We start from the raw sequence: 14,526 nt of genomic DNA on the forward strand, positions 1-14,526 counted from the left end.
AACATAAAAATAATTTTTTAAAAATTTTATGACATTTTATGTATTTTGTGTGCATATGTGTTTGGGCGCGTTCATGCCACTGTGTGTATATGAAAGTCAAAGGACTACTTTCAGGGGTCTGTTCTCTCCTTCTAACATGTGAGTGTTGGGGAACTCGGGTTATCAGACTTGGCAGCAAGTGCCTTTACTCATGAGACATCTTGTTGGCCTTTAAAATGAAACTCTTATCTGATTTGATAATAATATTTGTGAGGACTGAAATTAAGGTGAAAAACAGAAAGCAGAATTTAATAGAATTCTAAGCAAAAGGTACCAATTAAAATTTTACATTAGATTGTGTGTGAGAGAGAGCACTTATGTATGTGGTCATGTTGGTTATGTGCACCTTTGTGCATACCTATAGAGACCAAAGGTCAATGTACAGTGCCTTCTCGATCATTTTCCACCTTATTTCTTGTCCTATCGAGACAGAATCTGTTACTGAACCTGGAGTTCATAGACTGGGCAAGACTGACTACTACTGGTCAATGAGCTCCCGAGTTCTGCCTGTCTCTGTCTCATCAGCATTAGGTTTACAGGTGCACTGCTGCCCTCGGCTTTTTTCTAGAGACTAAAGATGGACCTTGATTCTCATGCTTGATAGCAAACTCTACTTACTAAGCCATCTCCTCAGCCTAGTAAATACTTTTTATAGGACATATTAAGAGGAAAATGTTACCAAAAATATTTACGTCGTGACACTGTTTGTGGTTTTAATATAAGGGCTCAAATGTGTGTATGTGAAGTCTAGAATGCATATATACTCCCAAACATTTACAGTGTTAAATAGTGAGATTCCTAATGGTTATTGACTTCATTTGCTTCTCTCTTGCTCTCAACACCATGACCAAAAGCAACTTGGAAAGGAAAGGGTTACTTCATCTTGCAGTCTATACTCCGTCATGCAGGGAAGTCAGAGCAGGAACAATGAAGGAACAATGTTTACTGGTTTGCTCTCCATAGCTTTCCCAGTTTGCTTTTTTATACAGTAAGTACCACCAGCTCACAGTGGGCTTGGCCCTCCCACATCAATCCATAATCTAGAAAACGCTCCACTGATTTGCTGTAGGCCAGCCAGATGAAGGCATTTTCTCAGTTGAGGTTTTCTTCACAGATGACTCTAACTTGTGTTTTTATGATTAAAAAACAACAACGAAACCCTCATCAATAAAATGTTAATTTTTTGCCATATTATTTCATCAGAATCAGTTTATAAAATGTATATGTATGTACCAGTGTATAGCATATATTTCTGATCAGAAAATAAGAATTCTACAGTTGTTTTTACTTTGGAAAAAAACAGATTTGAAGAAAGGACAAGGGACTGCAAGAAGGGTTGGTACAACATAGAACTGGCCTGAACACATACTAGAATGCGACAAACAAGTTTAACAGCATATGGAAAAAGAAAACAAAGTCCTTTCTGGATTTGGCTTGGTAACTAAAAACAGATAAACAAAAACTGGATAAGATATCAGTTCTTAAAGTTGTTCAGGGAAACACTGGCAGAATTGGATCTAAATTTAAAGTCTAGGCTGGTGTCAGGATACATAAACTTCTCTGGAACAAGGAGAATTAAAAACAACTCTTCCTGATATAAAGACCTGATAGAAGTAAAAATGAGAAATCAGAAAAAAAATATGAAGTCAAATTCTTCAGCAGATAAACGATTTGGCCTGGAATGGGAAGGGCAGTAAAGGAGACATTTGGAAGGGAATGCTAAAATTTATCTACCACATGGGCATCAGGCATGCATGCATGTAGTATGTAGACATATGTGCCGGCAAAATACATACATATGTGTGTGTATACATATATATATATATAACAAAAAATAATAAATTAAAAATTTTTAGAAATGTCTTTACCTAAAGATTAACTTGAAGCTTTGTCCAGAATTTGTTTTCGATGTTAGGTAGTTGTTCTCTTGAATTAGCTGTATACTTGGTGCTACTTTCAGATGTGGAAACTAGAGCTGAAAATCTAGACTATGGAAGTGCACTATAGGAGCAGGCCATTCACCCTAGAGTTTAGCCACAAAGCGTTATGGAGTTAAAGATGCTCAGGATTTTACTACAGGTTTGAACTTGCTACTTCACCTCCACACTTATCTCACACATGGTAGCTGCTCATTGGACATTTGTTGAATGGATAAAATAAATATTTCAAATGCGTCCAATGGCTGTAGGTCACAGGGAACTTTATTTGGTAAACTATAGTGAAATATATAAACATTCATTGTTGGCTAAGTCATGTAAGCATTTTTATGTAGTAATTTATAAGTTATGACATGTAGATTAATAAAAATAGTGACATGTGACAGTTACATGGTCAATTCGAGATTTCATTAATTACTTCAATCACAGCTAGAATAATAAATGTATAATAATAAGTAATAAACTTATTAAATAATCAATAATGATAATAAAAATCAATTTTTAAAACTTAAGGTCTAACTTTTAAAAATTACCGTGTAGCACTAATACCGGATGACTTGTATATATAAAAGATGTACTGGAGCTGTGGCTCAGTTAGTTTGTGCTTTCCTAGCGTCTGTAAGACCTAGCTTTAGTCCCCAGCACCAAAATAATAACAACAAAATTTCCATAAAAGGTTGATTAGGGTCTAGAAAGATGGCTCAGTGGTGGCTTGCAACACAATGATGAGAACTTCAATTTGTGGCCTGGAACAAGCAACAAGCCTGGTGTGGCCTCTTGTGCTTGTAACTCCAGTACTGTGGGGACAGAGACAAGAGGATAGAACGTTGCTGGTAGCTGTCTTAAAAGACTGACTGCTTCAGGTCTGGAGAAGAAGCTCCTTAGAGGGGTAAGACAGTGCTGGAGTGCCAGAGGACCCTGCTGCACTCGTGCACACAGATTCACACAAGCACACACACAGGAGTTTGACTGCATTTGGCTTACAGTGCTAAATGTATTCTATCCATTGATTTCATGTTGCTTATTTTTGTGATATGCTACATCTTCCCACAGATTTATGGGACGGATGATAATAACTCAACAAATGGAAGAAATTGTAAGGTAAGAATAAATCACATTATCTAATTATTTCTTTTGGAAACAAGTAGAGAGACCAAAAGTTAAAGAGGATTAAGTAAATAATCAGCATATCATGAGAAAGCATAAAACCAGCTAGTAGGTTTTAGCAGCAACAAGTGAAGATGATACACTCTATATAATGACATAAAAGCAATTGTTTAGGTTTAAGTATTTGTATTTTTTGATAGTTCTTGGTAGCAACTTTAAATGAAACACTGCTGATTTAATTCAGATGTTTAAACATTTAATTCCTAACACAAAGTCAAGTGAGTTGGGTTCAGTTCGTCATACAGCACGTGTCCCAAGTGTGAAGTTCAGGATTCAGTCCTCCTACAAAAAAGCTTTTAAAAAGATGCATGCTTTACATACTGTTTAGCAAATGTAAACCCCGTGGTTGGCTTTGTTTCAAAGTTACTGAGTACAATTATAGTATTTAGTGACCAATTCTGAACTGTTACAGTCTTTCTTCTGTTTAGCTTTTTTGGTCAGTTGATTGTTTTGATCTGTTTTCTCAACATAATTTGGCATCTAAATAAGAAAGAAACTTTGAGTCTGTTTAAAGATTTGTTAATATGATGAGATCACATTTTTATTTATGACCTGAAGGCTTACTTTAAAACCAATCATAGAATCAGCTATTAAACTTTTATTTTAATCTGACTTTGTCATCTCTTTTGTAGGGACACATTCATTATGTGCTGACTACATGAAATAAGTCAGTAGCAAAAAGAGTAGAGTATTTTAAAATTAGATCTTCAAGATATGCCATCAAAATGTCATGTGCCAGCACTGATTCTTATTTTAATAAACATTCTCATAGACGCACCTTCAATAAACTTTAATACCACACGCACGATCCCTGATGAATAACTGTGACTAAGTTTTATTTTCATTTCTACATTGAAATAGTGAAAATTTTGTGGGTATATTGTCTGAATTGTGTTCTAAAGCATTGTGTCTGGTAAAGGAACCCTGGCAGTATGGAACACCCACTCCTGTATGCCTGAAAAATGAACTGTGTTTTCCTGAAACAGTGGCAGTTAACTATTGAATTGTATTAATTTGGAAGCTATCATGGTATCCCAGTTTTGTATGCCTTTTATTTTATTATTGGAACTAACACCACGCTAGGGAGTAGAAAGGAGTAGGGAATGAGTCTTGAATGGGCACGTGGCTTAGTGGCGAAAGCATTTTCAGTGACACACGTGGTTTGTAGGTTCTGAGTAGTTAGCTGCCACACTAGTTCTGGGGTAGCAGAGATGAAAAGTCACCAAACAGGACTCTTTAGTGAACATACTTGGAAAACATGTCCCAAGTTTCTGACCTTCCTGGTCAGTGCATTTTTCCACCACAGTATTTGGGTTTGCTGATATATTTATAAATGATCCAGGTTTTGTTTGATTTGAATAGTTTTTTTTATGTTTCAGAAATCTTAAAGCCTCTCAACAAAATAGAGGACTATAACAAACTTTTAATCATCTTGCTATCATTAAAAAAATACAATTTCCTTTGCAGTTATTCTTGTCATTTTATATCTCTTTTAAGGAGAGGAATCCAAGCAGCAAGAAGGACTGTACATGAGACATGTGCAGTACAAGTAGTCAACTGGTGTTTTGTGATCTTGCCTACAAAACACTAACATATTTTGTACCTTATATTTTATAGCCTAACAATTTTAATTATGCAGAACTCATGCATTTATATTATAAATCTCTCATGATAATTTTATGTTTGCACTGCATTTTAATTCTGTGTTTTCTTTTCTTAAACTGATGGTTAATTTTGCTAACAAAATTTAAATTTTGTGTTCTGCTAAATTTTTTTAAATCATTGCTTAATTTTTTATTTTGTTTTTAAATTTTTGACATTGATGGCTTTGAAAGTTTATTAAAGTTTTAGTTTTCTTTTTAAGTCACAGACCTTAATTTATTTTTTATATTTTTATGTATATGGCTCAGCATGTGTCTGAGCCCACAGAGGTCGGAAGTGGATGTCGGATCCATCGAAACTGGAGTTACAGATGGTTGTGAGCTGCTATGTCAGTGCTGGGAATCAAACCAGGATCCTCGCAAAATCAGCCAGCTTTCTTAACTGCTGAGCGATCTCTTTAGTCCTGCCATTGATCTTAAAATGACTGAAATGCTAAAGCAGATGCTGGTTGTCCTAGTAACTGACATTAACCCAGGTAGTATTCAGTAGCTAGGTTTTGATTTTATATGAAAACTGTTGTTAACTATAGGTTAAGTACCTCTGACTAAAGATGCCTTTTAATTTAATTGAATATTTAATATATTTAGTGCCTTTTGGGTTTCTTTTTTCTTTAGACCTCTGGGACCAGAGAGTCTCTTGCTTCGTGGAGCCAGATTAAAAAATACAAAAGAAATTTTTGGTTTGTACACACTTAAGTTTTTTTAATTGTTTGTATGTTTTGTATTGGTGCTTTATATAAAGCTTTGCTGTTACTTCTGAGGTGCTGGGTACTGAACTCAGGGTCTAACACACAGTAGGCACGCAGTTCGTATAGCACTAGACAGCATCCCCAACCTCTGTAAAATATAGCATTTCATGGTCATTTGATTACATAATATTACTTTATTCAATGTAAGACACGATAATTTTCTTTTAAAGTTTGTTTTAATATTGTGTTTTGTTGTTGTTGATCTCTCCTTTTGAATAGTGCTAGAGCCTTTCTCTTCCTGTGTTTGTGGATACCTGTGAAGCTGAGCACTAAGAAAACAATTCTAGTAGAATCCCAATAACATGGGTACAAGTCAGCGCTTTTCAGTGCCATGGTAGTATAGTAGTCCACACCCCTTCAGTTCTGTTAATAACTGCTGGTTCTTTCATTCACATATTTACGTATTCAACAAAATCTTACTGAGCTCTGAATACTGAACCAGTGAAAACACTTTATTTCTCTAAAGGAAGCGTAATAGTGCCCTTGCCTGGTAGAAACCAGGCAGAAAGGCCACAGATTATATTCTCCCTTTCATTTGAAATGCCTCTCATGGGTATATCCATGGTGATGACGCAGTAGGTGATTTCCAGGGCCTAGAGACTAGAAAGTGGGATAGATATTTAATGGGTCCAGCATTTTTTAAAGTGATTAAAGTATTCTCTAGTTAGATTGAAAAGATGACTTCACAAAATTATGACTGTTATCCCCACTGAACTATCCATGTTAAATGGTTAGATGGTTACATATAATTTGCAACTATTTTTTAAAAATTATAATAATGTTCTGATATCAGAAACCAGACTAAACCTCCAGGGTTTAGTTTTCTCATGAAACACTGGAGCTTACATGACTTCCTAGGGGTAATACTTTTTGTTCTTGTTACTTTAAAATGGGGCTCCAAACTATGCAGTTTTAGAAGCAATTGTGTATTTGAGTGCCTTTAGCTGAGTCTGCTGTTTGCCTCAGCATCTTCTTCGCTATTATTTCATTCTGTTTTTATTTCCAAACTGCATGGTTTTAGTGTCTTTTTTTATTTTAGTTATTACCTCTGAATTCAAAGAATAATTTTTATTTTAAAAATTCTAAGTCAAATATTTATTAAAAAGGCACAATTGGTCTGTCCTATCCTGTTTCTTTAATCTTACTATGTAGGAATTTAAAGGAACATTTAAAGTTTGGTCTTGCCTAATTAGTTTCATTCAGCAGTGTTAGTCCCACTATTAAGATTATATGCTCTCAGCTCATGGTCTCACATAGCAGTTCTTTGTGCTTACTTCATTTACTCTGAAAGACATGAATATTATTCTTCAGTACTTACGGAATGACATGAAGACTCCAGATTCTGGCATTCTGGGTTTTTAGCCCAATCCATATTTTCCAGTTTAACAGGAGGGTTTTACTGTTATTAGCATCCTCAGTGTCATATGCAGTGGTCATCTGTTATTCCCACCCCTTTCTTCCGTTAGTCTCAACTCTGTTGCAACTGAGAAATGAGACTCCATGGAGGTTGAATGTCTAGATCAGCAAAATTTTAGACTTAGCAGGTCTGGAGAAACTGTAAAAGACTCAAGAAAAATTCAAGTTATACAAACTCTCAGGCAGTGCTTTTTCACTGAAGCTTTCATGCTAGCAAGTACATTTAAGACAGGTTTATTTTATAGGTGTGGCTGTGTACACCGGAATGGAAACGAAGATGGCATTAAATTACAAGAGCAAGTCACAGAAACGATCTGCAGTAGAAAAGTAAGAAAACTCTTTTCACGTAATTTTATGCATATCTTACTCATATATGTGTAACATATATAAAAATAGATATTTCAGGAGCTACAGAGATGACTCAGTGGTTAAGAGCACTGTGCTCTTACAGAGGACCCAGGTTTGGTTCCGAGCACCCACATGGTGGTTCACAACCATTTGTAATTCCAGTTCCAAGGGATCTTTGTAGGCATTAGGTATATACACAGTGCAGTTATTCACATGCAGGCAAGACACTCATGCACATAAAATTAAAAATAAGTCATTTAAAAGGACATTTCATATTACATATGCAAAATGATATTCTTTTTGGATAAAGATAATATCTTCTGGTTTTATATATACTTAGCATTGACTATAAGTGTTAAAATATGACTAAAATCAGTGCAGGGTGTGAGGCATGTAGGTAGCTCTGAGTAAAACACTTGCTATACAAGCATTAGGACCTGAGTTCCGACCCTTATCACCCTCTTAGAAAGCTGGCCGTGGTGGTATGTACCTGTAACCTGCTGCTATGTGGAGACAGGAAGATCCCAGAGGCTTGCCAGTCAGCCTTTGTAGGAAAAATAGTGAACTCTGGGTTTAGTGTGGAATCCTGTCTCAAAATATAAGGCAGAACAAGACATCAATCTTAAGCTTCTACATAACACACACCTTTGTAGGCATGCAAACCTGCATACAGGCACACACACCCAAGTACATAAATAATGTCAGACCATGCATGGTGAGGCCACTCCAGTAATCCTAATACTTGGAAGGCAGACAGGAGGATCATGAGTTGAGGCAAGTGACCAAAAGCATGTCAAACCTGGCAGTGAGTCCAGTCCTGAAAACAAATGGGGGAGGAAGGATAGAGGGTAGTCGAAGAAATAAGATGGGGAAAGTGTTATTTCTTTACTGAGTTGAAATATCAGAGGACACAGTTTAAAACTAGAAGAGAACCTAGAAAGCTAGGGGAAAATATGTAATCCAGCATAGAAAGAAATGGGCTGGGCCTGAAAGCGTGTATGTAAAAACTGCCCAAATTTTCCTGTATGGCTGATAAAACTCTGTAGGTGCAAATTGGCAAGAAACAAACAATAGAACCCAAAGAATGCTGAGAGAGAGAATTTTACTTTCACCAATTGCAGTGATGTTAGGTACTTAAAGTCAACTACCCACTAAAACAAAAAGTCAACACTCTTCTGAGGAACATGAAAAACTATGGACCCATTATTTATAATACCCAACGGGAACTTTTTAATAAAGGTGAGGGAGTAGAGAGCTTTTGCCAATATGAAAGCATGTATCAGGCCATGGGCTCAGTCTTCAGCATCCAAAAATAGTGATGATTGACTACATATGAAACAGAATTGTAAAGACTTTTAGAAGAAGTCAGGATCCGGACTCTAAGACAAATGATTGTTAGGCAGGCAGAAAAGCATAACTCCTAAGTAAAAAGATTAATAAATTAAATTTTACTTAAATTAAAAATGTTCTCATCTAAATTAAAAATGTTCTCAAACCATCTTGAAAGTATGGAGACAAGTTACAGACTGAGGGAAAATGTTTGCAAAGCTCACATTTAAACCAAACAGTAACACAAACATTTAGTTAGCTGCGATCAAAAACATGAATCACATTTCATCAAAGGAGTTGTAGGTGGCAGGTGAGCAGACAGATGCTCAGTCAACACCGTTGTTAGGAGAATATCATATCACAACCACAGTGAGGTTAACCCACTGTTGGAGGAACAAGATTAAAAGAGTAGTAATAGTACATGCTAGGAGGAGGCAGAGGAACTCGATCTCACACATTATTGTGAAGAATGTCAGATGATGACATTCCCATTTGGGATATAATTTGGCAGTTTCATTTAACAGCTTTATAACAGCAAAAATCTGGAAAACAGCCCATTGTCCATACATGAGTAATAGTTGAACAAGAAAATCTGGTGCAGCTATGTCATAGAGTACTCTTCAGCAATAAAAAGGATTTATAGTATATGCTCAGCTAGAACAGGCTGCAAAAATAGTTACATTTGGTGAAAAAGTCAAATTCAAAGATTGCATACTGTGTTTCCAGTTGTGGAACATTTTCTAAATTATAAAACTGTATAGGTTGGATGAAAGATTATTGCTGCCAGGGGACTGATTCGGTATGGGGTGAGTCAATATAAAGAGTGATGGAAGCTGGAGAGTTGGCTTAGTGGTTAAGAACGCTTGTTGATCTTGCAGACGACTTGGGCTTGGTTCCTGGCACCCACATTATGGCTCACAACCATCTATATAGCTCCAGTTCTAGGGGATCTGACCTCTTCTAACCTCCACAAGCCCCAGTCGCACATGTAGTGTACATACATAATATGCATGCAAAACACTCATACAATAAAATAAAAATTCTAAATTTTGTTTATTTTTTTGAGGCAGAGTCTGTGTATGTAGCCCTGTATTATGACCTGTTGCTGCCCTAATTTAATCCACGGCTGTTCGAATCAGCAACTGCAACTCGGCTGCTATCAGCAGTGATTAGGCCTAGAGGGCCTCAGCCTGAGGGAATTCTGTTCCTGAGCTCAGGCACAAACTCTTTCAGAGCTATGAAGGGAACTTAACTAAATCTCTGTCCCTCTAAAGAACTGAAAATTCAAGGTTTGAGGTGGATTCAGTTTCTCAGAGAAGCTGAATAGCAAGTAGCTCACCTCCTCTCCTTCTTGCGTCTCTCCAAAAGCCTCTCATGCTTCTCCTCACCCCTCCTTAAAAACCCTTCTTCGCCTGGCTCCTCCCTACCACTTCCTGTCAGCTAGTTGCTGATGCAGCCTCCTGTCCACAGGTCAATTTTTTTTAAATCAAGCTCATCTTTGCATCATTAAACAAATGTTCCAGAGCATAAACAAAAGTAACATACCTTAAAATATAATGTTCTACAACAACCTGGAACTCACTCTGCAGACTAGGCTGATCTTGAACTCATAGAAATCCACCTGCCTCTGCCTTCATGTGCTGGAGCTAAAGGCATGTGCTACGATGCTGGTCCTTAGATGAATGCATTTTTAAAAGTGACGATAGAACAATTCTTCATGATGGCAGTTAATCTGTAAGTGGGATTACTTTTACACCAGTAAGATGAAGTTTTATAAATATGAATCTTAATCAAATCTAATTCCCTGTAATGTCTCTGGTTCTGATATTATGCTACAGCTGAATAAGATGCCACCATTGAATTGGGGACGTAGCTCAGTGGTAGAGTATGCTGCATAGCATAAGACTCTGGGTTTGATCCCTATTTTTTAAAAAAAAAAAAATTATTCATTTTACATACCAAATACAGTTCCTTCTCCTTCCCCTCCTCCCCTCCCTTCCTACCTCCTCTTAACTCAGACCCCATCCACTTCTCAGAAAGGGTAAGGCCTCCCAGTGGAAGTCAACAAAGCCTGGCACATTCAGTTGAGGCAGGACCAAGATCCTCCCTCCTGCATCAAGGCTGAGCAAGGTATCCCATCATATGGAAGGGCTTTAAAAAGCCAGCTCATGCACCAGGGATAGATCTGGTCCCACTGCCAGGGGTCCCACAAACAGAGCAGGCTACACAACTGTCGTCCACATGCAAAGAACCTAGTTCAGTCCTATGCAGGCTCCCCAGCTGTCGGTCTAGAGTCCCTGAGCTCCTACAAGCTCAGGTCAGCTGTCTCTGTGGGTTTCCCCATCATGATCTTGACCACCACCCCCACTAATAAAATTGCCCCTCCCTCTCTTTGACTGGACTCCAGAGCATGGCCTGGTGCTTGACTGTGAATCTCTGTAGCTACTTCCATCAGTTACTGGATGAAGGTTCTATGGTGATAGTTAGGGTAGTCATTACAGGGGAAGATCAGATGAGGTACCCTCTCCACTATTGCTAGGACTCTTAGATGGAGTCATTCTTGTGAATTCCTGGGAATTTCCCTAATGCCAAGTTTCTCCCTAACCCCATAATTGCTCCCTCTATCAAGGTATCTCTTTCATTACTCCCTTTTCGTCCCTCCCCCAACTCCATCATCCTGTTCCTTCATATTTGCATCTCTCTTGCCCCCAGTTTATCCAGGAGATCTCATCTATTTTCCTTCCCCAGAGCAATCCATGTATCCCTCTTAGAGTCCTCCTTATTACCTAGCTTCTCTGAAAAGTCATGGAGGTGGAAAAAATACGGACTTAGAGTTGATGAAACATTTTATACTTATTTTACAGTTTTCTGTGAGGCTACGGTTTCAAACATTAAATCAAGAAGTTCTTTAAAAATTTATTCATGAAATGGCAGGATAAAAGAACCACCAAAAAATTAAATGGGTAATTGGAGTGGAAGAAAGTGTAAGTGGACTGAGAATGGTAGCATGTTGACCGTTGTTGAAGCTATGTGGTGCACATGAAGATTCATTATGGAGAATGCATCTTCTTTAATTATACATATATGTATTTACCTATTGAGTTCATTTAGTGTCACCCATATGTACATGTTTGTGGGGCTGACCATTTGGGATTAGATAACCTATATGGGAGCCCATCTCTATAAGAAACTGATTTCCCCCTCCCAACAACCGTTGCCAGCCCTAACTCTTCACCTGGGAGCAGAACCTTGTGGAACTTTCCTCATCCATGTTGGAATGTCAGCTGATGTTTGTATGTAGTCTTGTTCAGGCAGCATATTGTTGAGAGTTCACATTTTTCCTGTCGTGTGTTGGGGTGACTGTCTAGCAGCAGACATCCTGGTCCCACGGCTCTTAGAACTTTCTTACCCCTCTTCAATGTTCCCTGAGCCTTATGTGTAGAGATCAGTTTGCAGATGTATCAGATGCTACAATTGTGAATCTCTGTAGTATTCTGAAGTTTTTGGTGATAAAATGTTTCTTTATAACAAATTTATGTTTTTAAATTTAAGACTTTAAATTTAAAGTTGAATCTGTATGCTTCAGCAGTACTACTCAGCCTTGTAGCAATGCACAGGTGAGCATCACCTGTTACAAGACTAGAACCAAAACCTGAAGGATTCCATTTGATATATAAAATATGACATAGAAAGCTTGTTATAGTAATAGACACAGAGGAGGGAGTATTAGTGAGTTAATATCATCATAATCAGAACTTGCAGGGTTTTATTTATTAAAATTCACCATGGTATTAGTATTATAGTTGTTTTTATTCCAAAGTCTCACTTGTGAACCATAAGACTCTTTGAAACTATTAACAGATTTCTACTTGAGAAAACTCAGTCTAGAAATATATATAAAGTGTGCATCTGTTATGTGTTAGGTTTTTTGAGATACAATTCTTCCTCCTTTAGACTTTCTAGTTCAACTGGAAATTAAAACTAATACACAGTGAAAATTGGATAATAAAGACTTTCTTTCTGGACACTCTTGTCTTCACCTTTGTGTTTAAAGTCTAACTTTAGTAAAGTCTTTAATAAATATCTTTAATAAAATCCCCAGATCTACTTTTATACTGGCTAGTCCTGAATTATTTTTAGTGTCAGAGCCAAGAATCCCAGTTTGACCTGAGATAATGTCCCTAAAAGACATTTTAATGTCTTTTTTTATACAACTTGCTAAGGAAACTTACTGTTTAGAGCTGACTACTTCAGACTGGATAGCATATAATGGGGCACATCTCCAGAGAAGACTGATTCTTCCTCTTTTCACAGGCAATAATTAATGTTTATAGCTCTTTATCCAGGAGAGGGACCTTGTGAGGTTTCCCCATCCATATTGGCGTATCAACTGCTGTTGTCATTGTTCAGATCTTGCTTAGGCGACCATATTGTTAAGATTTCATCTATGTAAGTCCCTGTCATATATAGAAGACACCATCTTTTGTGTGACAAAACTTTTCCTGGGAAAATATAGCACACATGTCTGCTCACCCCAGATAGGGAACCCACAACAGACCAAAGTACAAAAATCCAGCTTGGTGAACCAGTGAGTTTTATTGGGGTTACTTATAAGAGCAGAAAAGATTCAAAGAAAGCTGCATCACCAAAGCCTTTCCCCGCATAGGTGACAGTTTACACCTGGAAACCTGAAGCACACAGCATAGCATGCAGGGAGCTCAACGGGGTGAAAAGTGTTCTTTCCAAGTGACTCATTTGGCCTAAACTTCTAGGCAGCTGGTCTTATCTGAGAGTCTTCTCTGTAGCTCAGCTCTACTCTTCTGAGAAAGACTCTCTCAGCATTTAATGCTTACTCTGGCAGGGAGAGGCCTAGTGAGTCTGGGCAGATTCAGGGATTTTCTCAAGTCTTCTGAGTTGTTTACTTTCCTGCCTAAGGAGCTTTCTTACGTATGGACTGTTTCATTCTCACAGTAAAACTGCTAGCTAACACCATCTCACAGCAGGTGTCCTGGTCCTCTGGCTCTTAGATTATTCTCTACCTTCTGCAGTGTTCCTTGAGCTCTAGATGCAGGAGTTGTGTTGTAGGTGACCACTTGGAGCTGGCTAGCTCATGGGCAGTTGTTCTTTGCATTTATTAGTTGTAGACTTCTGCTGCCAAAGGAAGCTTCTTTAATGAGAGGTGAGAACTACGCTTATCTTTGCTTGTAAGGATAGGTATTTAGAATGAAGCTGGAAATTACACTGGCTTACAAAAATGATAGTAGTAGGTTCTTCTCTAGGGTTCATCATCTCACTAGCTACAGACGGCAATGTTTACAGTACCAGATATGAATTCCCTCCTGCTGAGCAGGCCTTAAGTCCAATTAGATACTTGCTGGTAACCCCCAAGATAGAAGTGTCACCAAGGTACTTTTGGATATATATTGCTGTGCTGTTATGATTTATAAGCTTTACAACTGGGTTTTTCTGGTAATTATGTTTTATTTAATGGTCATTACAAAAAAATAAAGACTTTCCTTTAAAACAGCTATAATATGTATTCAATACAAATATTAATGTGTAAGCATATGAACATATGATATATTTATATGTTTATATTCTTTTTCTTACTTTAGATCAATGAACACATTTTTAATAATTTATTTAATAATCCTTGTTTCTGAGGCCATCATCAGTACTATCTTGAAATATACCTGGCAAGCAGAAGAAAAATGGGATGAACCTTGGTATAACCAAAAAACAGAACATCAAAGAAACAGTAGTAAGGTATTATGTGTTATTCATAATTCAACTTTGAGGAAACTCTTTGGGGACAATTGATGCTTTGATGGGAAGGACCACAGTGATCTCATCACAGCATTGGTATTGACAGGATGCTTT

The 14,526-nt window shown here is 37.4% G+C and overlaps 1 protein-coding gene across 2 annotated transcripts in view; it reads left to right on the forward strand.

Annotated features, from left to right (window-relative positions):
- Atp11b (ATPase phospholipid transporting 11B (putative)) overlaps positions 1-14,526 on the forward strand; it is a 102,817-nt gene that overhangs the window by 35,652 nt on the left and 52,639 nt on the right. The window contains exons 8-11 of one of the 2 annotated variants that reach the window (XM_038347541.1): positions 3,030-3,077; positions 5,420-5,484; positions 7,215-7,296; positions 14,262-14,412. In XM_038347541.1, the coding sequence (XP_038203469.1) occupies positions 3,030-3,077; positions 5,420-5,484; positions 7,215-7,296; positions 14,262-14,412 (346 nt within the window). The remainder of the gene's footprint in view (positions 1-3,029; positions 3,078-5,419; positions 5,485-7,214; positions 7,297-14,261; positions 14,413-14,526) is intronic. The other variant, XM_038347542.1, reaches the window with a different exon arrangement.

Source organism: Arvicola amphibius, chromosome 11, assembly GCF_903992535.2.
Source record: "Arvicola amphibius chromosome 11, mArvAmp1.2, whole genome shotgun sequence".
Lineage (NCBI taxonomy): Eukaryota > Metazoa > Chordata > Mammalia > Rodentia > Cricetidae > Arvicola > Arvicola amphibius.